The sequence below is a fragment of the Spea bombifrons genome, chromosome 9 (genome assembly GCF_027358695.1).
Source record: "Spea bombifrons isolate aSpeBom1 chromosome 9, aSpeBom1.2.pri, whole genome shotgun sequence".
NCBI lineage: Eukaryota > Metazoa > Chordata > Amphibia > Anura > Pelobatidae > Spea > Spea bombifrons.
Genome location: NC_071095.1, coordinates 22,920,094 through 22,945,427, shown reverse-complemented (window position 1 = coordinate 22,945,427; position 25,334 = coordinate 22,920,094). Strand labels below are relative to the sequence as shown.

Genomic DNA, 25,334 nt, shown 5'->3' with positions numbered 1-25,334 from the left:
TATTCTTGTGGATGGAATACTTGGCCTGGAAAATGGATTCCCCACCAATATCAATAAAATGAGGAGGCCTTCTAGGATGATACACGGCAGCGACATACCTCATAGAACAAATTATTGTACCCTCATTTTTCTCTCTCCAAAAATACCTCAACTCTTCACCTCTTCCTTCTCCTGCCCCAGGGCTGTATTCCTGGGCAGCACCTACCCTATGTAGCACTTACTAGAAAGCAATAAAAAAAATATTCTGGATGACTGCATTTGTTCAGTGTTTTTCTTCTGACTAGATTCTAAAAGGAATGCACACAAATAATAGGTGATAAATTAATATTAACTGTGTATAGCCAATATTTTTAGTTATTCCTGGTCTGAATATACACATTCTCCCCACCGGAGATAGCAGCTAGATACTTGGTACGGAAAACGCATGGACTCCAGACTAAAGCTGTCCATTCATTAGATCTGACCCTTTTAAAAATGAAATACAAAATGAACACACATTTTTGCCCATCCCACACCATAAAAATCTTCCTCTAAGGACTGCAGAACTGAACTAAACGCCATGCGTAGAGAACAAAAACTCAGTTTACCACTAAGAATTTAGGCAACATATGGACTGCAGCATAAAACTGCAACAATGTTACTCCTATGTTACATTATATGATGAAATAGAAGTGAAATAGAAAGGTATTTATTACCACATTCACAGTGACCTCAATGCGAACAGCTTATCCTCCAAACATATTTGAGATTGTATCGCAATTTTTGTCAGATAAAATGTAATTATGCTATTATTGGGACTATAACTATATTACTTGATGTATATTTAATATTTAGAAAAAGTAAAAATAAATATATTCGTTTAACAGCGGGGTAAAATGACAGGAAAAGAACGACAGAAAACACAGTACTCACACTGCTGGCTGCAATGAGCTTCTGCTGTGGAAAAAACCACGGTAGCATCAATGATAACTTTTCCTTTGCTCTTATAAGGCACGTGGTGATTTAGACGTTCAGGCTGCAATTATGAGATCCACACGCTAAGCTCATACATGCATTTGAGCAGTTGGAGGCCATGTTTTGAATTTGTGACTTAGATTTAAGAAGGCTTGTTGAATCTAGCACCTGGTTTCCGTGTACTGACACATGTATTCACATTGCACAGGTCTTATAACAAAGGGGCATTTACCCCTGAGAACAAGCCCCTTCGGGCATCACATGTTAACAGCCTATAAAAGGCAGAGGTGAGGAAAGGAATAAACAGGGACTAGTGTATCCATTTATACAACCAAATGTTTTACCGAGCTTTACACAGTAACACAGTGTGCTGCCTTTCAGCTGAAAAACTATGTTGATCAGGAGACAGCCCCCCATTTTTACCAAAGAAAATTTCACGTTTCCTCCTGTTTCACACTCAACTTGTGGAGATTGGGTATGTTTATTCCTGTAGCGCCCCCTTTTGTTCCAATATCATTTTACAAAAATACAGATCAAGTTTGGGCTTGTAGATCACCAGCCGAGGAATGCAGCCCGGGGAGACTATTCACGTTATAAGAATAGAGCTTTTATTCACTTTCAGTCATGGAGAACACCTAGGCAACAGGTATTCCTTTCACGCCCAGCATGGGTGACAGCCCACAGTCTACAACCGGCCACGTGGGTCTCTGTGGACCCTGCAAATGTACTGAGCCACCTGAACAGGTAATTAAGTAACTGAGTAGGGCGAGGGGGCAAATGCGACACTTTGCCAATCCTGGACTCAAGCAAATGAAATATTCACTGTCAACCCTGCGCGCCCTCCTATAATTATAACTGAACAAATCTAATACCAAGAAAATAGCCTATTAAATACCCTCTTCTGGAAGACTATTAAATGCCTGCATTGTGGGAGAGTCTGCATTGGCATCCTTCTGGATTTGAGTCCTCCGGAAGTCTATATGTTCCCAAGACCACTTGAGGGTGACCATTTTTATACAAGTGGATGGAGGGACTAATTTCACACCTTTCTCTGACTCCTGTATATTCGGATCACATTAGGGTGTTTTTGCCGGCGCTTCATCTCCTACAGCCAGCTTTCCAGCCTTAGAGTGAAGGAAGACATTGTAGTCCTGGACTAGGTGTGTTTGGCCCCCGGCGCTGAGCTGCGCAATTTATTTTGTAGGCTTGTGCAGCCTAGAACAAGTCTAGCGACTGTGCTAGAACAAAGGCCAACCGTGGATTACTGCAAAAAACAACATTTATTAGGCTGTAACAGACAGCTTTCACGTAGAACAGTTACACAGTAACCGGTTTCTCAAATGTAACTTGCCAACTCAGCCCATTCTCCCTTAATGCAGACTCACACCCTGCTCAGGTATAGGAGATACGTTTTACTTTACTGAGAGGGTGGTAGATAAGTGGAACTGCCTCCCAGCAGAAGCAGAAGAGGCTAATACAGCGAGGAAATTAAAACATGCATGGGCATATGGCTCCTGAATCTATGACGACACCAAGGACCGATTAGGGTTTGCAGAAACAAAACAGGTAGACTGGGGCCGATCTGCTAGCAGGTTCTGCTACAATGGCTCTGTTTAGATTGCACCTGTGCTCAGACAGGTAAACCTGGTGCCGACATATCCCAGCTATAATAAAACAACAGGGGACTCAATCAGGGAGGTTGGAATCCCCAGAGGCAGGTGGCCGGAGTGTTTAATAGCGGGTAACGATAAAACGATGTGTGATGAGGCAGAGGGGTTCCTATCGCTGTATTAAATGCCTGTCTTCACATGTGGTCCATCCTGGAGCAGCCCCCGGTGATACCCCAGCATAAGGGGGCAGATACGCTTCCTTACAGGCCAGTGGTTACTGTGTCAGCGTGGAAGCAGTTACTGTGCGAGTAGCTAGGAGGCAGGAATGCAGAAATTAGGGAGGGTGCTGGCTGTCGTCCGGCTTGGGTGCGGCTCTAAACTCTTCAAACTCATTCTCTTTCAGACCTCCGCTGATCCCCCACTTGCTCTCCTGTGCACAGTCCCAGCCTGAGTGCCCCTGTCTTCGCTCACCATGGTAAGTGCTGCTCAGCTCTGGGAACAGGCTTCAATCTCACTGTGTTAAACTTCACAAGACTGGGATATACTGGTAGAAGGGATGCTTCTTGTGTATCTTTCTTACCTGGGGTGTCCATTCTTAGCTTAAACATGCCCCAGTAAGCATAAGGAGGGTGTTCTTTATAATTGTGCATCAGACTTGGGGAGGGGGCAGATAGAGCCCTGTCTCTATGCTCTGCCTATTTGCAGATTAAGGGATCCGGGTTATTTAGTGTTCAGCGCTTGGCATTGTAATCTTTTGTTGCACAACTGGGTTCTGCATGGTCCGTTTGGTGCCAGAAAGGGCCAGAATGCAATGACCTCCTCCTGCCCTGTTGTTAAGGGGTTAAGGCATCTGGCATCATGTCTGTGGCTTTACATTCTCAGTAATTTTAGCGACTCTGTTACTGGTTTCCTCTGACTCATTCTCTATACACAGAGACGTTACCAAGCAGTGATAGCTTCTAGCACACCGTAGTGAACCAGGACCAGAGGATGAAAACCTAAAACAAAAAACAATCCATTTCCTCTTTTATTCAGAATGCATTGCAGTGTTTATTAACCAGCTGGCTGCCAGATGTACGGGCTGTGTATGGTTTTGTGTCCCTGGTAGGGTTAAGCTCATAGAGTTCAGTTGCTGAAGCTTTGGTTGGGTTCCTTTAATCTTCCCCAGGTTACGGAGTTTGGGACGGACCTTCATTAGACTTCTTCTTAGCCCCACACAGAGGAAGACGTTATGAAGGTGACGGGTATGAGTCTTCTGCTCTTTGCTGGGATGAGGAGGATCCCAAATGCTTTTGCTTAATCTCCAGTCAGGGCGGTTAGCCTGCGCGGACTCGTAAACTCATAGATGAAAACGCACTCTGTGATAAGATCCGATACAGCTTCAGCAGGCTGGGGTAGAAATCTTCAGCGGCATTGTCCTTCCTGTGGCTTCCTAAAAAAAGAGGTTGCTATAAACGACACAGGAAGTAAGTCTTTCTGTGTATGACATCATAGTTACATAGAAACCCAGAACCTGCTGGCAGATAAGGCCCATTCGGCCCATTGAGTTGCTGTTTTTTTGTAGTTTGCATCTTGGTGACCATTGTGTAGGGAGTGTTCACCCCCAGGTCTACCTCCCGTCCCGGCCCCGGGAACGTCCTCTTCCTTCTGCTGGTCTAATGTTTGCAGTCGGACGAGTGGCTGCGTGTTTGTTCCTGTAAACCCCAGGAATGCCAAGGTTTCACGTATGTTTCATGATGATATGCTGCTGCTAGGAGACATGTTAGAACCACAGCCAAACAGGACAGGGTCTGAGAAAGCACCAGTGGGGCAAAAAGTAGGGCAGGGTTTCAGGGTCTCCTTGTGATAACAGATGCCAGGGGAAATAAGAGTGTACTTACTAAACAATTTATAGTTAAGCATTCCGTCTCTCTGAACTCACTATGCATTAGGAAGTCCTGTATAATGTATAGCTATATCTCCCCACATTAACTATAAATGATGTATAGGCTGAGTATCTGGAAGGCCATTAACACCGCTACGAATAAAAATTATTTCCATTGATGTCCGAGCCAACGTAGAGCACATGCCATCCACCGTGGCCATTCCACATTCCTGGTGGGCTTCAGTGGTGAAGGAGCCTTCTGCGTGTGCTGTTCAGGGTAACACAAAAATCTGACCCATAACCCGTACTTCTCACACACAGGCTGAAATGAGGAAGTCACCCCCCACAGAGATGGAGCGGTCCATGGAGAAGATTATTACGATATTTCAGCGGTACGCCGGCAAGCAAGGAAGCCAGGGTGCCATGGACTACACCGAGTTTGAGAGCTTCATGAAGACAGAGCTTCGCTCCTTCACAGATGTAAGAGCTAGTGGGAGTTCCTTGAGTGCCGCCCGGCACAAGTGCCCATTTCTAAGCTGCATCAACCCATATTATAACCACCTCTGCTGGGGTGACACCAATGGCTGCTTCCTGACATCCTTTAATATAGTGCTGGACGGCCTGGGGTATCTATTTATGGTTTAATATGTCTTTCTGCTTACTCTCAAATCGTTAGATCTGCTTCTTATCTCAGAGGCTTTTTCTAAGTTTGCCGACCCGTTGGGAATGAGCCCTTTCCTCTCTTCTGTCTTCTGCACCGCCTTCACGGAGTCTCCGTCCTGGTAATCGCTCGCTCTTCCTCTCGCTTTTTTACTCTCATGATTCCTGGGGCAGACATCCCTGGGTTTTTATTAACCTGCTGTTTATCAGAACCAGAAAGACCCCAACATTGTGCAGAAAATGATGAACTCGGTGGACGGCGGTGTGGACGGAAAGCAAGACAAGCAGCTCGACTTCCAGGAGTTCCTCAATCTCATCGGTGGGATGATGGTGGCTTGTCATGATGCTTTATCCAAGACTCCTGCTTTTAAAAAGGTATTAAAGTCCAACCAGTGTTTGTATTGAGCAGGCCTATCGAGAACATGTTAAAAACCCTAAATGGTGGGACAGGTCCACTGTACAGAAGGTGAAGGTCCAGTTATGGTTTGGGGGCTTGGAGTGTATTATCTTCCATCAAAGTATAATTTTACTCTAACCCTCAGCAACCAACCCCGCTCATCCCTCCGACGGAAATGGAAACTGCCATGGAGAGCATTATCAGGGTATTCCAACATTATGCGGGCAAGAAAGGCGACAAAAATCAAATGAACTACACAGAGTTTGAGGCCTTTATGAAAACGGAGCTGAAATCTTTCACTGACGTAAGTATATCTCCCTATTCTTTATGCCTGGAAAAGAGTAGCTTGTGTCAACGTTTAAAATGCTTTATTTTGGGCTGCTGTATGCCTTCTATACAATGCTTTTCTTTCAAGTCTGTCATATAAAATGAACGTGGCCTTAGCTTGTTGCTTTGAGATAATTCCAAGGATACAGATTTTACGCTCATAGCCGTAAGGGTTGTCCAGATAAGTATGGAAGAGGTTAATGTATGCAGGGCACAATCTTGCCACTAGGTGGAGTATTGTGAACACAATCTGGAGGGCTGGAATCCAGCTTCTCATCCAGCACTTATCCACTTCCACAAGAGAGGACCTTGTTTTATTACTTGTCGTTCATCGTTAGGCTGTAACACATGGTATTGGTGCTGCCTCTGTTACAGATATCATTCAGATTCCATGCTTGCTTTGAAACACATCGGTTTTTCCTCTCTAACTATCCAGAGATAGAGAAATCAGTGGTCATTTGTGAAGGTGCTGACCATGTTGATTTATGGCCCATTTCAGTCTGTTTCTTAATGATTCCAGCCGTGGCGTACAATGTATGCACCTTTTTATCTCCTATGGCTCACTGTCGTCCTCTGTAAGATGTCACTGGCCTGGCTCATTTGCATAATTGGATCTTCTTTTGTGTGAGATCTCTGGGTCTGTTTGGATCTTTGTGGACCATTTCTTCATTGATAAGGACTGTGGTACAGGCAATTTTCCTCCTAAATGTCTGCTTTGCTTTCCAGAACCAGAAGGACCCAAATATTGTGCGTAAGCTCATGGAGTCCGTGGACGGAGGTGTGGATGGTAAACAAGACAAAGAGCTGAACTTCCAGGAGTTCATGAATCTGATTGGAGGGATGATGGTGGCCTGCCACGAGGCTCTCTTGAAGCATCTCAAGAGGGTCTGAGGGCAACAGCCGTGCCGTCTTGCATTTCAAATTCCGACTGTCTAAATCTGTCTGTTTTGTTCTAATAAAATGTTTCGGAGCCAAGGATCTGGAGAAAGAAAGTGGGCTGAATCGGAAAGTTACATTGACTGTGTTTAAGCTGTGACGGCTGGCTTGGGACCAGTCACCGAGCGTTTACCGGCGTGCAACGGAGAACAATAAAAAATACTACTTTGTTACAATACATACTTCTATATTATTTGACTTTTTATTCTAAGATAATTTTTTTTAAATTGTTTTCAAATCAGTTGCCTTTAGAACCTGTTTTGCAAATCAGCCAAGTACTGCCAGTTATTAAAAATAAGATAGTGATGGTAGGTTGGGTGCATGCTGCCAACGGTTATGAACCAGGGGCAGGGTGGCCAAAAGTCTTCACAATGAGGCCATTCCACTTGCAGAGGAGAGAATGCAGCGGGGTCACATGATATTACATGATCCTGTTGGAAAAGGAAGGCTGTTTACACAGAAGGTAAACGGCGAAGAGGGATGTATGTAAATGTTAGAGTGTGTGAGCATGAATGTGTTCATGTAAATGTGTGACAGTCCGTATGTTAGTTACGGGGGGTCAGGATAATGGCCGGTTTCTATTTCTGTAGGTGTTCCGCACAGGCTTTTGTAGATCAGATTACTTTAGGTGAAACCCATTTATGGCACAACCTATGTCATGCCAGCAAGTTACTAACAACCGCTGAATCGTTTAAAAGAAAAACATGCCGTGTGACACCCAAAAGGTTTCAGCAAAAGGTTTCAGAGAGTTACATTTATATGGGATCACATACAACAACGAGGAAGCTGCTAAACTCCTGACATGAGATCATGTGAGCGGGTACAGGAGGGGTCAGAAGAGTTATTGAGACGGCTAAAAGTATTTACAGGAACAGGAGAGAATCGGCTGATAGTGACTGCCCCGTGCCTTCTATGCATGTACCCGGGGAGAGGTGCATGGGAAATAGTCCGGGGTTTACACTTTGAGACGCCCAGCCTTTAAGGCGAGACCCTGACATAAGGCGCTTACACTATATAGTGGTATAACGTAAGACTCTGTCCCGAGGAGCTTACAGTCTAGCGGTATAACGTGAGACTCTGTCCCAAGGAGCTTACAGTCTAGCGGCATAACGTGAGACTCAATCCCAAGGCGCTTACAGTCTAGTGGTATAATGGCAGACTCTATGCCAAGGAGCTGACTGTCTAGTCATATAACGGCAGACTATGTCTCAGGGCACACACTATTACCCCAGTCCATGGGTGCATCTTAGCTCCCTGCCAAGTCGGAGGTACCGCAGCGACAGCTCACACACCTATACATTCCTCTGCGCCTCAGGCATACCATGGGAGTGGAAGGGAGGGGAATGGCTTCAAAAATTCCAGGACTGGGGAAATCTTCCTTGAAACAAAGACACAAAAAAATGAATCTTCCAGGAGTGGGAGAGAGGAGCTGGGAGGTTGGCAGGGATCGGGAAGTGACTCAGAGAAGCCTCAGATTTCAGGGGCGGCCCTACACACGGGGAGTCCTTCCCACCCATCAAACTGCAGACGCAGGCGAACCCAGCACTCACTTGACTGAGCACAGGACCTGGAGCCTTCAACACACCCTGATCATCTGCGCACGGTGAGTCTATCCTGGCATAATGCAGGGGGGCCAGTTACATGGGGACCTCTCCCACAGGGTGCACACAGTAAAGGGGCAACAAGAACATTTAAACCTTAAATGCACTTTTAACATGACTCCAACCGGAATAATACAGGAAGGGCCACTAGTAAATTTGCTGTGACTGTTCTCCAGCTCATGTGGAAATTATGACTCTCATCAGCTGTAGATCTATGACAGCTGGAGGGCTACCTCCAATACACAGACAAAAGGGGGTTAATCCAGCAGGGCTGTGGCTTGGTATGCCAGGTGCGGTCTGCGCATGCATGCAGCAGTGGTGGATGGTACATGTGTGAGTTCACTGGGATATCACTGTCCTGCAGGGCTGGGGTGTACAGAGACTGCACGAGGAAAGTGCCCTGAGCCAGATGTTGCCCTTGGTTGGGCGCTCTTGTTACAGGCTGGCAGGGTGCCGCGTTTATACCCTCCTTACATCCCTCCCCGCCAGGGCACACCCTTCCCTCACACAGGATCTGGAATCCTGCTGCTCTCTGGCCCATCCATACTCATGTTAACCCACTAAGTGCCCTTTAGGGAGCAGCCAAGGGCGACAGCCTTACAAGCGAATGCCTGGGATGTGTATAAGGCTCTTTAAAAAGAGATTCATGCAAAGCACGTTATTTTCTGCCACATGCCTCCAACCTCCTGCACTAACTCTGCCTCACAAAGTGGACTTTAACCCTTTCTCTAAATTATGCCAAGGAAGGGTTAAAGCGAGCTGGCTTTTGTCATAAAAAAGCATAAAGCCTTAAATCAGGAAGTGAGAGGCGGGTTGGTGCAGCCCCGGCTGAGGTTACATTTTACACTTAGATTAGTAATAATATGTTGTAATGACTTGCATTAGAGGTGTAGGGAAGGGAGTGGCAGACGCAGAATAACGGACTAATACCCCCGGGTCGATGGTCCAGCAGAGTGAGGCCGCCATGTTGGAGCAGATCTGGGGCCACACCCTTGCCCTGTGGCCCCTCTCCCGTGGCAGTACCCTCTCTATGCTGCATCCTCAGAGCTTCTGCATCGCTCTGGCCAAGTGCTACAGAACGGGGCAGCCTGTGCCGTGCATTTCCAGGCAACCCCGTCGACACAAAGATTTCACTAGAAAAAGCCACAAGTGTGGAGAGATGTAAAAACCACAAAGTGCCGATAAAAGCTCTGCCCAGAAACGATATGAAATGCGATGGGTGATGCGGCATAGAGATACAAAATACCAAAATAATTACATGAAGTATATTGTATATATATGAGTTCATAGGTCGTAGGAGTACATACCGAGAGCAGGACTGGGCAACAAAAGCCTCCTAGTCTTTTCCACTACAACTCCCATCATGATTAGATGGTGAATAACCATGCATGATGGGAGCTATGGTGCACAATGAGATGGAGTGTCTGCGGCAGTCGGGGTTCTAGATGCCTCTGGTTTGCAGGTAGTGGTACCTTTGTCTGTAAGGAGTGGCGGCTCAAACCAGATTATGAGACTCTTTCTCCATCTGCATTTCTGACATCATTTTTTCACAAATGTCCCCAAATCTGAATCTTTTTTATGGAGGCTTTGTGTATGTGGCTAATGGAGACTGCGGCAGCCACCATTGTATTACTGCTATGTGTAACGGGGTTTGGTAAGTAAAATGCGTTGGTGACGGACAGCTCTGCTCCCAAACAGGTGTTACATGTGACTGAGAGGTAAGGTGCTTCATTCAAACCTCGCTGGGCATGAGGCGTAGAGACACCAGGTCTCCCCCTGTGACGGTGGATTATTTATTTTGCTGATTTTGAGATTTAAAGCGCCGATTTAAGGTGTTTGAGGCGGGCACACGCTGGTTACCGCTCACACATTACTCTAGGTGATCCTTTTGCCGGCTGGGAGATTAGCCGGATTCTCTGAGAGGCTCGGCAGTGTTTGATTTATCAGTTGGCGGTGAGCAGGGTGCGGTGCTCCGAATTCTTGGGATGCTTGTAATGAATCCTGCATGGAGCATTCCCAGATCAGCCAACACCCCACCTGTCCCTGATCTCCAACCTGTGGCACTAAAGATTAAAACCTTTACGTTACTAGCCACATGACCAAGTCTGGGATCCTCTGCGTCTTTTGTGTGAACACCAGTTTTCACGATGGTGGGCCCTCCAAAAGCTGGAGTGCCAAGGGCCACGTGTTCCTGCTACAGAAAAAACTCCATTATCATACATTCCCTGTAGATATCTATAATGTTCTTTAAATTATATAGTTTCTTTAAAACAAAGCCGTGACCCCATACGGGGGTGCAGTTTTTCAGTGAGGGGTCTGGAAAGTCAGGCAGACAAAATGAGACGTTAAAAAACCCATTCCGCAGATTTAAACGGTGTCTGTGGGCTCAGTTCAAATCGTAAACCTGTTCCTTTATAGACACGCCATTGTTGGATTATGGCGTCTCCTCCCTTGCCGCCCCCTGCCTGAGGCATCTCAGGGATAAACTCACGTCCTCTGCAATCTGCAGCAATAAATATTTGGTATATTCATATTACCGGCTCCTAGTCCGACCTGCTTGCAGAACACCAAAGAAGTTGTGAATACAGGGATGGGCCTGAGGCAGACACCTTTGGGTGCCGCTCAGAGCCCTCGTGTGACACCAAAAAGAAATGCCTTTGGCCACTTCGTTCAAACCCTTTTCTGTAAAGTCCAGTGACGTAAATCTGATGTAGATAGGAAACTCCAAATAGCTGGGGCTGGGTGAAGAAATGGAAACATTTACACATACATGCAGCTTTTAATGGCAGCTCGGCGTTTCGGTCACACCACGTTATGGGTGCGAAGCCAGAGCGTCAGCGTGCGGCCGAGAGGATTAACAGAGGACCTTGTGTTCAACACACATTATATAATCTCATGAAGTGTGAAAGGTAAAGGATGATGGGAATTGTAGTTCACCATAGCCGGCCTATTAGTCTTATAAGTGTGTCCTTTATCCTGGGTGTAGCCTGCAGGCCCCGCTCCATCAACAATCGATGGCTCCATCTGCACCATTAGCCTGCGCCAGAAGTTCCGGCTGCTGAGAGCTTCCCGTTAATAGCCTGTCCTGCTAAGTGAGTCAGTGTGATCCCACCTGAGCGCTGAGCAGGACGTATCGATCGACCAAACAAACATTACAATTAGAGGCTCGTGCTGAACAGAGACAGGATGAAGCCGTCTCACGTTACCGACGCTGCGTTAGTGCTATATTTACATAAATATCAGTTTATAATTGGCCAAAGAGGGGCACCTCTGCGCGCGAGAATATATGTTGCGATGATAGACGGCTTGGCGGAAACAGAGTAACCTTGTCGTGGTTGGTATTGCGGGGAACGTGATCAGAGTTTAGTCCTTTGTGGAGTGTGTGAAACAAACACATGTTGATAAATAAGCTTTATGTGAGGATCATGACGAGGACCTGTCTTCCAAAGCAGCCGTTCCATTGAATCCCTCCTGTTTTTTGATTCACAGTACGCCCCGTTCATATCTGCAAAATGGTGGTCCCCTCTGAGCTGGAGCAGTCCATGGAGACCCTGATGTTCACTTTCCATAAATACGCTGGAGACAAGAACTACATGACCAAGGACGACCTCCACAAGCTCATGGAGAAGGAGTTTGGAGACTTCCTGAAGGTGGGTGCGAAACACGGCCCGGCTGTGACGCTGGGGAGGTCACAGCTCTGCGGCATTATCAGCATTCATTTCTCCCAAGCTCTGACATATTCTGTAGCCACGTCCAAAAACACTATAAATGGAGACTAACAGCTAAAGGAAATGATGTTCTGCCGTGGGTTATGGGAGCTGTTGAGTAATGAGAGCTGCCTTCCAGTGAGTTTGAGACAGCATTGTCCTCTCTTAGCTTGCGTGCTACAACAAGTCCCTATGGGAAGGTTAGGCAGCCCCATCCTTCTGATAAACACAGATCCCCAGTCACCCTCCTGCCAAACTGCTCTGCAGATAAGGAATAACTTGCCTTGCCTGCGGGCCCCATCATGTTACCCAGCGTGTATAATCCCAAACCTTGTGTAGAAGACAGAAGTAGAGACAAAGGGCAGGAATCTGCAAGGCAAGAAAGTAACCACAAGGAACATAGTGGGCTTAAGACTGTATAGTATGATACAGGGCTCACTCTTGAAGCTCCTCGGTCTCGAAGCGTACAATTCAATCCCCTGCTCCATGTGCCAACCAGTGTCTTTTCTTTCAGAACCAGAACGACCCCCTGGCTGTGGACAAAATCATGAAGGACCTTGACCAATGTCGCGACGGACGCGTGAACTTCCACAGCTACTTCTCTCTGATAGCCGGCCTCACCATTGCTTGTAATGACTATTACACCAGACACATGAAGAGAAAGTGAAGGACCGTGGATGTGGTATTGCAGTCATAGTCAATCTGCTGGGACACATTCCCACCATCTGCTCAGCTTTCGTTCAGTCCTTCCCCCGCACATGCCCAGAATAAATCCCTCTTCTTTTTTGTATATTGAGTCCTCTTTATTATGTCCTCCTCATTAACACACCAGGTACAATCCATCTTAGATCCAAAACATTCATAATAGGTGAAGACACGGGCGTTAAATCGGAACCCAGCAGTACAGAGCTTGTAAAATCTGGCCTCCTACTATGAACAATTATTCCTACAGTCCATAACATTACTTTAATGTGCAATTAATGTTAAAAGTGCCATTTCAGATTCCAATTTACTGTGTGCGTTAAAACGTAACAGTTTCTGAACAACGTTTATCACAGTATTCAGAGCCTAGAATCATGGTGGGAATTTGTTGTCACCAATTCAAGGTTCTGTGACTTCTTCACCTCACAGGACCAAGAGGTTTAAGAACACAACAGCCTGATTATTAAATTTACACAAGACACGTCCACCCCTGAGCTCTTTATTAGTGGGTTTCCGTGAGACACGTCCACCCCGGAGCTCTCTATTAGTGGGTTTCCGTGAGACACGTCCACCCCGGAGCTCTCTATTAGTGGGTTTCTGTAAGACACATGAACGCCGGAGCTCTGAATTAGTGGGTTTCTGTAAGACACATGAACGCCGGAGCTCTGAATTAGTGGGTTTCTGTAAGACATGTCCACGCCGGAGCTCTTTATTAGTGGGTTTCTGTGAGACACATGAACGCCGGAGCTCTGAATTAGTGGGTTTCTGTAAGACACGTCCACGTCTGAACTCTTCAAATACATTGGGAGTGTTGATTTTATTTGCCCCGAATTCTATCACAACCAAATACTGATACACTAGAGGGAGGTTATATCAGTTCTTACTCAGGTGACGTAAATCCCACACCTGCCCCGTCAGGATCTGGGCTCTCAGAAATCTCAGGGCTCTGACCGAGCCGAACCCGGAAACTGCTGGAAATGGGAGAGACCCCCCCACCGGCTGAAATTCCTGGAATAAAACGCGTTCGTTTCACTGCCAACAATTGAGGTCCGCGCAGACTGGGCTGGTTTCTTACACTGTGGGTAAGAAATTGCGACACGATAGATATGTTGTTGAGAATGCAGCTGGATGACTGTGATCTGCCGCAGGACTGACAAGCATTTATTTGTATGGAAGGAACACCCTTTCACACCAAAAGCTGTCTGCCGGCAGACACTATATGTAAAGGGCACGGGGAAGGCACTCCCTAGCAGTTAGGCCTCAATAAGTGGAATTATCAGAGGGCTACCAGATGTTGCATTTGATGGGGTACATACGGAAGCTGCATTTTCAGTTAAAGGAAAGATTTCTCACCCCAAATCGCAGCCCTTTCACAAATTAGTGGGATATAACTTTCTGGGGTGCTTGCATGGGAAGCCTGTGAATTTACCCAAGTATTCCCAGCGCTATCAACTGATGCCGTTACATGTTGATTAGCTAAATACACAGGGTGCAGGTCACTGTGTGACTCACACAAGGCATTAGAAGCTGCCCTACAATAATAGGAAGCCAAATATTTACCCTGAGCTTGACACAAAGAATGTACGGAGTGTGTGTGGAAGACGTCTGTCCATGGAAGTCCATCACAGAAGAACCATTCCACCTCCGCTTTGGTGGGTGCACCCTGCATACGATTTACCCCTTAATCCCCATTAACTGAACTCCCTGGAAGGGGGTGAAATGTTACTCAAGGGCAGGTCTGTGCAGCTCTTACCCCAACTTTCAGGAAAGAAAGCGTAACAGAACCTAATAACAGAAAACAAGGGTGGACCCGATCGTGACACTGTGAGAACTTGTTGTTTTTAAACAATGAAGCAGAGGCTCGCTGAGTGCAGCATCTCACCGGCATCTGTTTTCTTTGGAAAAAAAAATCTCCACTCTGGCTAGAGATACAGCCCAGCCCTGCTTGGAGTGTTTGGACAAAACAGTTTGAGTCGCCATAGTAATGAGTGACTGTAACTGCAGCTGTACGTGGTGTGGAAAGAGTGGTGTGAATCACAGGGAAATGACACAGATCGGTATTTGGGGATATCCTCTTAAATCTGCTGCGGTAACACCCTGTACCAAGAAGCTTACAATCTAGTGGTATGATGACAGACCCTGCCCCAAGGAGCTTACAGTCTAGATGTATGATGGGAGACCCTGGTCTGGTACTGTTCAATAATTATTCTAATTAATAATTTTGTTGCAGCATATCTACTAAAAATAATAATCGACCACATAAATGTACTAATTCGATTATTTGTAAGAGGTAAGTAGCGGGTCAGGCATTCTCTGGCGGGGCCTTTGGCTCCCAGTCTCTTTTTCATTGTTCTAATGAAGATCAGATTGTTTGCACATGTGGATCACTGCTGGCTGCCCGTGGGATGATCCTTGGTGTAGGGATCGGGGTCTGCCGCCTGCCCTGTGCTTTGGCTGCTGGCATAGAGAAGCAGCAGTGAAGTCATGCTGTCGGTGGGCATCCGGCCAGCAGGAAGGGGGGGAGTGAGGCTGAGGGTGGTGTCTCTGCACTGCGGAGGGTGAGTGAGCAGGGAGTGTCAGCTTATTCCACGTTAATGCTGCTCGGGATATGGAAAAGTACAGCAATATCACAATGGGGAAAACATGCACAGGGGGGCAGAACAACGGATGGAATGGAGTAGAAAGTAACGCTAAACTTACAAAATCCAGTAAGGACCTGACTAATATTGTGTAGGTCTCCCTTTTGCCCCGTCGAGGCATGGACTCCAGTAGACCTCTGTAGTCCTGTTAGTTGCGAGGTGCGGCCTCCATGTATGCGTCCGGGTGCCGCGTGTTCTCCAGGTAAGCTACGCACCCGGCCATCCACGTGATGCAGATGTAAAAGAAAACGTGATTCATCAGACCGGCCACCTTCTTCCATCGCTCCGTGGTCCAGTTCTTCTGCTCATGTGCCCATTGTTGGCGCTTTCAGCAGCGGACGAGGGTCAGAATGGGCGCAATAAACTGTGATGCTCTGTGTGTTCTGACATCTTTCTATCAGAACCACCAGTAACTTTTTCAGCAGTTGCTACAGGAGCTCGTCCACACGGGCCGGCCTTCTCCCCCTCGTGCATCAATGAGCCTCGGCCGCCCATGACCCTGTCGCCAGGGACACCCCACAGTTTTGGAGATGCTCTGACCCAGTCATCTCGCCATCACATTTTGTCTCTCTTTCTCTTATATCCCGAAGGCCCCACAGGCTCCCAGCCTGAGTCCCCCGCCGGCAGTCAGCAACACAATGACCTGCAGTGTTTGGCTGCTGGGGAAATGGTATTTTCTGTTGCTACCCAAAGGCGGGAAGTGTGCTGAAAACATAAAAACAAGTAGGGCTGATTTATATTTACAGCAAACATTTTGAACCCGCAGCTACCCCTTAGAGATGGCATTCCCTTCGATTTGTTGCCCTGATCAGGAAGCCTTGTATTATGATTATCATTATTATGGATAGGTCTGAGGAAACAATGCTTATAGCCTAAGACGAACCGATAGATTAGGTACAGAGAACCCTTCTGACACGTTTACACTAAAGTCTTATTAATTACTGTACGGCAGTAACGATGCTGCATACCCCTCCCAGTATAACACAGAGCCACATTGTGTGTGTGACTAACATAGACTTGTTCATTTTATTTGGGTGCTCAGCTCTAATCTTATCTCCACCTTCTTAAGTAAGCCTAACAAGGCTTTAACTCTATAATATGTGAGTCACAGACTGAGGTCGGGATCAGGCTGCATTTACACATGACAGCCTGGAGGGGGAGCTCTGGGGCAGTGATAATTACACTGGGGTACAAAACAAGACACAATCTTGGGGGTTTCTCCTCTAATCCTGATCTCTACGCAGGTAATAACGTTATCTACGTCATCTGTGTGACTCCTAACTGTTAATGTTTGGTTAACAGTTGGCATCCTTTTTACCTGGGTAGACCTGGGCACGGTGCCCATGAGTATCTACCATCTACCTCTAACTATGCTACTTTAAGGCTACAGAAGTTCCAACAAAGGAGAGGGAGTTAAGATTGCTGCTCCAATTCGCACTCATAAGGTAGCTTTCTTATAATATTTATTGCCTTTTTTAATTTTTGGTCCACGGTTGTATAGGTTTATTAAAGTGTGTAAGATATAGGATTGTGTACTAGTCATTGTGCTCCTATGCTGCTGTATAAGTCCAAATGTGTTAATATGCCGTAAGTTTTGGGGTAAGCTGGCCCCTTATTAATATTTATATGTAATGAGCAGTCACATAAATATGAACGCAGTCCCTGGGAATCCCCTTCAGGGAGTGTCAGAGCGCTTTTGTGAATTCAGCTGCAGAAAAATGCACCCCCTGCTGGTAAAAGGGTAGAAATGCTACCATCCAACATGCCAGACTCCAAGATACAGCGTCATGAAATCAAGCATACCCCATGCACACCAGCTGCCATCTTGGGTCAGGATACTTGGCAAAGTTTCTGCAGGCTTAGGTGTGGATCCTGCAAAGGAGCTCGACCTTTGTGAAACGCGTTGGGCCTGAGTTGGCAGCCAATGGGCTGCTTTCAGTCTGTTATGCAAGGACCATAAAACGATGGGAGACACTGGGAGAACTCCCTGAGTCCGGTCCTAAAGGGGGGCTGGGGCTGTTTCCTTTGTGTGAATGCCTAAGATATGATAATTATCACAGTACTTCCAACTGGTGTTTTGAATAAATTACAAAGCAAGTAACAAGGTGACACTTATGAGACGTATGTCCTGCAGCATCATATGGGCTTTAATGTGGCCCCACAATTTTCATTCATCATAATCGGAAGGAAGACATTGAGCATTGATAAAAAAAACAAGACACACATACCTGGCAGCACTGTGTGCCCATCAGTATCCACCAGTGGGCATGGCTGGGATTCAGTGCAGTGTCTGCCCATCAGTATCCACCACTGGGCACGGCTGGCATTCAATGCAGTGTCTGCCCATCATCATTATCCACCACTGGGCACGGCTTGCATTCAGTGCAGTGTCTGCCCGTCAGTATCAACCACTGGGCACAGCTGGCATTCAGTGCAGTGTCTGCCCCTCAGTATCAATCACTGGGCACCGCTGGCATTCAGTGCAGTGTCTGCCCGTCAGTATCAACCACTGGGCACAGCTGGCATCCAGTGCAGTGCCTGCCCGTCAGTATCCACCTCTGGGCACGGCTGGCATCCAGTGCAGTGTCTGCCCGTCAGTACCCACCAGTGGCCAAGGATAGGTTTCATACAAGGGGCACATTAGCCTGGGGGTGTAATATCACAGGATGGGGCATACAGGGGATATCATGGCAGAGGCAACACAGGGATGGGTGGTGTACCAGCCTGGTGTTGTCTCCCAGCAGTGGCATTTACATGGGGTATTACTGGAATGTGTGGCATTATTACACCTGGGTGATTTATTACCTCAGCAGCGGCATTTACACATGGTATTACAAGAATATGTGGCATTATTACACCTGGGTGGTTTATGTCCCAGCAGTGGCATTTACATGGGGTATTACTGGGAATGTGTGGTATTATTACACCTGGGTGGTTTATTACCCCAGCAGTGGCATTTACACGTGGTATTACAAGAATATGTGGCATTATTACACCTGGGAGGTTTAATACCCCAGCAGTGGCATTTACACGGGGTATTACTGGGAATGTGTGTTATTATTGCCCCAGCAGTGGCATTTACACGTGGTATTACAGGAATATGTTGCATTATTACACCTGGGTGGTTTAATACCCCAGCAGTGGCATTTACACGGGGTATTACTGGGAATGTGTGTTATTATTGCCCCAGCAGTGGCATTTACACGTGGTATTACAGGAATATGTTGCATTATTACACCTGGGTGGTTTAATACCCCAGCAGTGGCATTTACACATGGTATTACAAGAATATGTGGCATTATTACATCTGGGTGGTTTATGTCCCAGCAGTGGCATTTACATGGGGTATTACTGGGAATGTGTGGTATTATTACACCTGGGTGGTTTATTACCCCAGCAGTGGCATTTACACGTGGTATTACAAGAATATGTGGCATTATTACACCTGGGAGGTTTAATACCCCAGCAGTGACATTTACACGGGGTATTACTGGGAATGTGTGTTATTATTGCCCCAGCAGTGGCATTTACACGTGGTATTACAGGAATATGTTGCATTATTACACCTGGGTGGTTTAATACCCCAGCAGTGGCATTTACACGGGGTATTACTGGAATGTGCGGTATTATTACCCCTGTATATTACCGAGTATATGACATATTTGTATACCTGCTGCTTTAATACCCCGTAAGAGGCAGTAACGCTGGGGTAGCACACAGCAAACACCCGTCCTGTCGCGCGCACCTCTCGTTGCCCGGTTAAACACAGCACTGACAGCAGCCTGACAGGCGACGCGGGCGCAGCGTGATGACGTAACGCCGGTGAGGTTTCAAATCAATGTGCTGCTGAGACCTTGCAGAAACAAGGCAGGTGAGAGGGCAGGGGCAGGAAGGGGAAAAGAGGGAGGAGAAAGCAAGGGCAAGAAGGGGGCAAGAGAGAGGAGAAAGTAGGGGTAAGAGAGGAGGAGAAAGTAGGGGCAAGAGAGGAGAAAGAAGGGACACAAAGGGGACGAGAGGACGGGGAGGAAGGGCATACGAGGGCTGGGGCAGGTAGGGGCAAGAAGTGGACAAGAGGAAGAAGTGGGCAGGAGGCAAGAAGGGGGTAATGGGGGTTACATGGGGATAAGGCAAGGAGTGGGAATGGGAAAGTGGGGGCAGTAGAAGGTGATTAAGAGGGTAACATTCTAGTTCATGTTACACACTGGCTTGGCATGTTTGGGGTTATGTATATAAAGATACCACTTTTAAAGTGGCCTTATCCCCATAGCAACCAAGAAACAGCTACTGTTGATTGGACCGCCCTGTGTGGTTGCTATGGTGATAAGAGCACATTTCAACGTTTAGAGCCAGTAAAACGCATAATAATGGCTAATAGTAATAGGCGGGGGATGAGTGCACGCATGCGCCTATGGCTGTGTGCCCGCCTATCTCTGTGTGCACGCCCGCCTATAGCTGTGTGGGCAGCGCTTTCATGTGAGCGATTCATGTGACCGTTGATCTAGGCTGTCACTATGTATACACGCGTGTGTGCCCAGACTAACTGTCTGTGTTCTATCCCTGAAGGTGTCATCATGCTTAGAAGCTGCGCCAGGCTGATCCGTGGGGGCACTGCCATCTGTCACCCCCACACACACCTCCCAAATGCCAGCTCCATTCCCTGCCACTTCTCGGTGAGCTCCACCTGTGTCTGAAGAGCCTCTCTTTCTAAAATAGGGGGCCAATCCCTTTATATCTTTTTTTTTTTTTCCTCCCCAGATCACCCGTCCGTGTCCTGTTGCGGGACTCAGGGATTTCGGTTTACCTAACGCTACCTGGAGCCAGAAGCTGCTGGATTTATTTAACAAGTTTGAGGAGCTGAGTAAGAACGGGGAGTGGAGGAGGATTCCCTCCTATAACACGACCGTTCATCACATGGAAGGTAAGGGTCGGGCAGAAATATGTTTTTTTACCCCTGCCAGGTGCAGAAAGGGGCACTTTGTTTAAATGCAGCTGCGCTACGAATCCGGCCTGGGCAGGCATGGGAAGAAACCTATAGATAGCTATGGATTACAGGATTAGTATGAAGATACTGGCTCTCTGCGGGATTAAATCCACACGCGTGTTCGTGTTACTTAGACTAAACTTTATTGTTCCAGAAAAGCATGTTCTGAGCTACAAATGCTTACTCGATGGGTAAACTGCCTTCCTGCCCTGCAGTTGTGGGCCAGATTGTCCCCTCTGAAAGCCTGCGGTTGGCATGGGTGATTATGGATTAACTGTTTAAATCCCTTCATGGATAAACTGCCCACGCCCCACGACACAGGCACTTGGAACATCACTACGCATGGATACTGCCCCTGACTTTTTTCTGTACACAGGAGATGTGAACGCAGGGAGGGAGAATCGTCTCTTCACTAGGAACACTGACCAGGACGGGGTTGGCTTTGAATACAGTATGTTTTATAACACGGCAGAGAAAAGGATGGTCTGTCTCTTCCAGCCTGGACACTACCTGGAGGGACCCCCTGGGTAAGAGATTAGTAAAATGAGGGTGCAGGTAACTTAGTCAGTCGTGCGTAATATATATATATATATATATATATATATATATTAATTCCCTCTCCTGTGTGCAGGTTTACTCATGGAGGATGCATCGCCACAATCATTGACAGCACGGCCGGAGCAGGAGCTGTGTATGGCTGCGGCACAGTCATGACGGCCAACCTGAACATTGACTATCGCAAGTACGTCTGCCGCAGGGAAGGGCAAATAAGGCACCAATTTACCATTCGCCTGACAGGCAGATCCCCCCCCATGGACAGTTACATTTCAGTCCTTTTTGGGGCCTGTATGGCCAGCCTCATATTCTTACATTCCAACGTTGACTATTAATACAAATGTTGGGTCCAAGCCCTTGGTTCTTGAATTAATTAATATTACAGCACAGACTGAAAAACTCTTACAGGGCTACATCATAAATTTCTGGCTTTTTGCTCTATGTGTAGCATTCATTCACATCACCCCTAGACATATATCCCATCTCTGTAGTGACCGCTTCTTTCTTCAGCCCCATCCCCCTGGGCCGCACGGTGATCGTGGACAGCAAGGTGGAGAACGTGGAGGGTCGGAAGGTGTTCTGCAGCTGTCAGATCCGGAGTCACGATGACGAGGTGCTGCATACAGAGGCAACCGGTGAGCAGGGTGATCGTTCTCAGACAAGAGCCGGATACATAATCTAAACAATCCCTAGCCTGGGGTGTGCCTGAGTCACTGTCAGACACATAGCTGGCGCCAGGTCCAGGTGGTTGTCTAGCTGTACCTCAGCCAGGACCCTGCCAGGGACCCCTGCAGCTGAGCTTCCTTGTTTTGTGGTTTTCTGCCGTTTTTGTTTCTCATCCCTCCCTCTTGCTCGGCTAACCTTTTTGTTTCGCTGTGTCTTGTTTTTTCTTTCTTAGTTCTATTCATTAAGGTGGGCTCTTGAGTAATGCTCAGACGGTGCTGGGACGGGAAATGGTCAAGTACCCCAGCCCTGAGCAGGAGCGTGCAGGATAAGAGGATATGCAGATACCTTTCATTTCTAGATAGCAAGTCGATACCACTAAAAGGACAGTCCCAGGACCGAAGGACTCGTATCCAGACGGCGGTAACAGAAGATCGATTAGATGTTTCTCCTTGAATAGCTGGACCCTCATTGCAATGAAAACCAGTGTTAACCAGTAACTGTTAGCAGCAGCTGGGAGCCGCCTGTTCTGGGGAACCGGACAGCCACGCAGCCTCATCCAGAACTCAATAAAAGCTCTTTTAGTAGAACTGCCAGATATTTTGGGTTGTCCAGTCCCATTCTGCTCCATGTATTAACCATTTCAGTGTGCCCATGCTCGGAGGGGCCACTGCATGGTTACTCTAATGTTGCTGATCTCTGCTTGTTCGCACAGTGTTCCCCCAGCTGAAGCCCCCCCTGACCTACTTCATTTCATTTTAGTATTTATTACAGTATGTATTTCTACTTAAACTCTGCACTCTGCACGCAGTTATGTATGGCTTGGGCAGTGTTTCCAGCCAGCGGGCTTTTCTTAACTGTTTAGTTATAGAGACACATGAAAGCCCCCAATGAGTTAGCCAGGGAAGGCTTCCTTGCTGTTCCGTCAGGCGATAATGGAGCACGAGTGCTGATCTCGTTCACTGTACAGTGTCTAATAACCCCGGGCGTAAGCGATATAAACGACGTTCCGGTTTCTGTCATTCTTCTAGCAGTGTTATCAGACACAAGCAGCTTGGCGCTGAGGCTTTTCTTTGTGTTCTTCTGCCATTGTCTTTGTAACGAGTGATAATGCCTCTGTATAACCACGGGCTGGTCTGATCTCTGAAATCGGGGCGTCTCGCTGGGTATAAATCGCGCTGAATTCTCCACCGGTTACGGAACTTACTTTGTTTGTAGTATTTCTCTAACGTTCTTTTTGTCTGCTGCTTCCTTGTCTTTGGGAGCCCTCGGTATTAATACGACTGAGAACCCGCTCTGCAATCTGGTTTTACTTTTGTATTCTTAGTACTTCTTGAATCTACTGCTTTCCTCCAAAAGGGTCAATAAAGGTCTCCCCTTCCAATGCTACTCAGTAATTGACTTTTTTGGGAGGTTTGGTTTAGTTGACTGGGACTGGTAATATTAGAACACCAAAAATAATACGGGCAGGACGTGTTCCCCAGAGCTTCCAATCCATAACATTCTCTGCAGCATAACATTAAACACGTGTGCGTGTGTTCCTTCCGTGTTCTGAGTGAGCAGCAGGTGCCTCCTAGTGCCTGGTAGCGTGAGCTGTGATTGACAGCAGGAAAGAGGAGGAAGAAGTCCGGGGAAGCTATCCTGGTCTGGGGTGTTTACAGTACATTCTCTTACAATGGGCAACAACCTCACTACACCCTATGTCTGCAAAAACCACTTGTCATCAGTTCTTTGTGAGAAGCCTGGCGGATTTCTGTGTGAACACGTTACCTCTTTGCTTCTAATGCTAGTGGGCAGCGTTCGTCAAGTGCTGGCCGGCTTGCTCTATAGCTGGTCCATTTGACCACCTAGTACCACACGAGACCGGCAGACCCGTTTTCAAAGACTTTACAGTCTAGTGCTACAATGGCAGGCTCTGTACCAAGGAGCTTTCACACTTGCACCTGGAATTGCCGGTAATTTACATTCACAAACAAATGAATCACAGGCTCTTTGAAAGCTGCATTTGAAGTAGAGTCTCATGAATAGATCATCCATACGTTACCAGGAGAGACCAAGCCGAAGGCTCAGAGTCTATTCAGGTTAGAGTATTATTCTGGAACTAACGGGAATATCCCCCCACCTCATTATCCTACACATGACGGCATGAGACACCACGAGAGAGAACAAATAAATAACCTAAGCGATTTTAGACATTCTATCAACGCATAAGTATTTCTAAAGCTGAAATTAATTTCTTAAAACACATGAAAGGGAGTGTGAGATCCCATAGATCTCTTCGGATCAAAGTGTGATCTATAACCCTGGACCAAGCTGATTCATAGGGCAAACATCTCCAAAAAACCTCCTGCCACAAGGTATTTTCTCACTCCAGCCACAATGTTGTCAGAAATCTTAAATGTCTTGTCTCTGGAATAACTCTTAAATTAGCAGAGGAAGAATGCCCCAGTCGCACAGAGGGTTAAATGCCTGGGGCGGAAGATTGTCAGGGAACCTCTCAGGGCAAATAAACCAATTTGTCACGAGACAAAGCGCGAAAGTAACAAAGTCGGGTAAATAGGTTCATTAGGAGCCGAGAGGAAAGAACACGGGTTACACAATCACAATGGGAATGGACACATTGGCATTCTCAGAGCCTTGTGCCAGCTGTGCCGAGCCTGGGATACGGGCAGAGAGGTACGGAGAAGGGATACTGCAGGGAGTGACGTCCCACTGTGTGTCTATAAAAGCCATGAGCATCATGCGCAGACGGCGATGAGCAGCACTGAAGCATTGCTCTGTGATCAGAGACTGCACGGAACCGTCTACGGAGGCTGCACGGAACCCGGTACCCAGACCAGGCGGCAGGACGGCGACTGAATGGGTACGGTGTTCTAGACTTTATTCTGTGAAGGTGGTTAATGTTTCTTGTGTGTGTATATTTTTAGATTTAAACTTTTTTTATATAAAGATTTTATTGGGGTTTATGATGGACACAGAAGGGGCATGCATGTGAGTGACACTCAGCATAGTACATATTAGTCCAAGCATACGCATAGATAAATCCACTAAACATTTATGTTTTCCTTGTTTGCGAGGCAACTTCATAAAAGACAACATCGTAATAACAGATTGAGGGGACAGGGTGAGGAATAAGGTCGACATGTCTGGGTGTGCGGGCAGCTGAGCAAATGGGCTCATTGAGTAAAGGGTTAATAAGACCCGCTATGTGGATTTCCAGTCCTGGGGTACCATTAACACAAGAGATAAGGTATGGGACCGGGCGACAAACATCCCTGGAAACTCAATTGTGTGCCCTGGGAAATAGGGAACACACTTAGAAATAAGGCTTGTCAGGTGCGAAACGCATTGGGAGGTTTCTTTCTCGTTTCCCTGTTACACCTGCTCTGAATGGAGGCTTGGGTCACTTCTGATGGGACATCTGGGGGTTCTGGGGTATGAGGAGAGTCTCAACCTTTTTGTTTACATTTTCTGGTTGGTGGGAAATGGGGTGATGTGGGGTAAAACGGGCATCATAGAGAAACACTGAGGATGAGCGCTCTCTGCCGGGTCTGTAGCAATGTGTCTGTATGCCTGTCTGTCTCTCTGTATGTCTGCCCATCTATACCTATGCATCTATGTATACGTAGAATTATTTATTTAACTCTTTACTAATTACCTGTCTGTTCTCACGTATGAGTTAAATGAGACCAGTATCTGTGTCCCAACCATGAGTCTTTGTTATCCAGGGCGGTTTTG

At 46.9% G+C, this 25,334-nt stretch overlaps 4 protein-coding genes across 4 annotated transcripts in view; 3 read left to right on the top strand and 1 right to left on the bottom strand.

Moving 5' to 3' along the window:
* Positions 1-1,060, bottom strand: part of S100A1 (S100 calcium binding protein A1) — a 65,140-nt gene extending 64,080 nt beyond the window's left edge. Inside the window, exon 1 of the mRNA XM_053475609.1 lies at positions 913-1,060. Within this exon, the coding sequence (XP_053331584.1) occupies positions 913-960 (48 nt within the window). The 5' untranslated portion in view covers positions 961-1,060. The remainder of the gene's footprint in view (positions 1-912) is intronic.
* Positions 1,061-2,888: 1,828 nt separating this feature from the next.
* On the top strand, positions 2,889-6,926 carry LOC128505288 (uncharacterized). The gene is made up of 5 exons (XM_053475608.1): positions 2,889-3,039; positions 4,750-4,908; positions 5,299-5,463; positions 5,631-5,789; positions 6,539-6,926. The coding sequence occupies exons 1-5, from the start codon at positions 3,037-3,039 to the stop codon at positions 6,701-6,703; spliced, it is 651 nt and encodes a 216-aa protein (XP_053331583.1). The 5' UTR covers positions 2,889-3,036; the 3' UTR covers positions 6,704-6,926.
* Positions 6,927-8,210: 1,284 nt separating this feature from the next.
* On the top strand, positions 8,211-12,846 carry S100A10 (S100 calcium binding protein A10). The gene is made up of 3 exons (XM_053475614.1): positions 8,211-8,351; positions 11,839-11,999; positions 12,571-12,846. Exons 2-3 carry the CDS (start codon positions 11,862-11,864, stop codon positions 12,721-12,723), a joined length of 291 nt encoding a protein of 96 aa, XP_053331589.1. The 5' UTR covers positions 8,211-8,351; positions 11,839-11,861; the 3' UTR covers positions 12,724-12,846.
* A 6,365-nt stretch (positions 12,847-19,211) lies between these two features.
* LOC128504756 (acyl-coenzyme A thioesterase THEM4-like) lies at positions 19,212-22,184 on the top strand. The gene is made up of 7 exons (XM_053474946.1): positions 19,212-19,268; positions 19,961-20,067; positions 20,153-20,315; positions 20,755-20,905; positions 21,010-21,120; positions 21,444-21,568; positions 21,832-22,184. Exons 2-7 carry the CDS (start codon positions 19,969-19,971, stop codon positions 21,855-21,857), a joined length of 675 nt encoding a protein of 224 aa, XP_053330921.1. The 5' UTR covers positions 19,212-19,268; positions 19,961-19,968; the 3' UTR covers positions 21,858-22,184.
* The last annotated feature ends 3,150 nt before the right edge of the window (positions 22,185-25,334 follow it).

Excerpts from the sequence above, each read along its gene's own strand:
- LOC128505288 (XM_053475608.1), top strand. Across the intron at positions 5,464-5,630 it reads AGACTCCTGCTTTTAAAAAG|CAACCAACCCCGCTCATCCC; the intron begins GTATTAAAGTCC and ends TCTAACCCTCAG. Across the intron at positions 5,790-6,538 it reads AGCTGAAATCTTTCACTGAC|AACCAGAAGGACCCAAATAT; the intron begins GTAAGTATATCT and ends TTTGCTTTCCAG.
- S100A10 (XM_053475614.1), top strand. The coding sequence starts at position 11,862 with ATGGTGGTCCCCTCTGAGCTGGAGCAGTCCATGGAGACCCTGATGTTC. Across the intron at positions 12,000-12,570 it reads AGTTTGGAGACTTCCTGAAG|AACCAGAACGACCCCCTGGC; the intron begins GTGGGTGCGAAA and ends CTTTTCTTTCAG.
- LOC128504756 (XM_053474946.1), top strand. The coding sequence starts at position 19,969 with ATGCTTAGAAGCTGCGCCAGGCTGATCCGTGGGGGCACTGCCATCTGT. Across the intron at positions 20,316-20,754 it reads GACCGTTCATCACATGGAAG|GAGATGTGAACGCAGGGAGG; the intron begins GTAAGGGTCGGG and ends TTCTGTACACAG. Across the intron at positions 21,569-21,831 it reads GCTGCATACAGAGGCAACCG|TTCTATTCATTAAGGTGGGC; the intron begins GTGAGCAGGGTG and ends TTTCTTTCTTAG.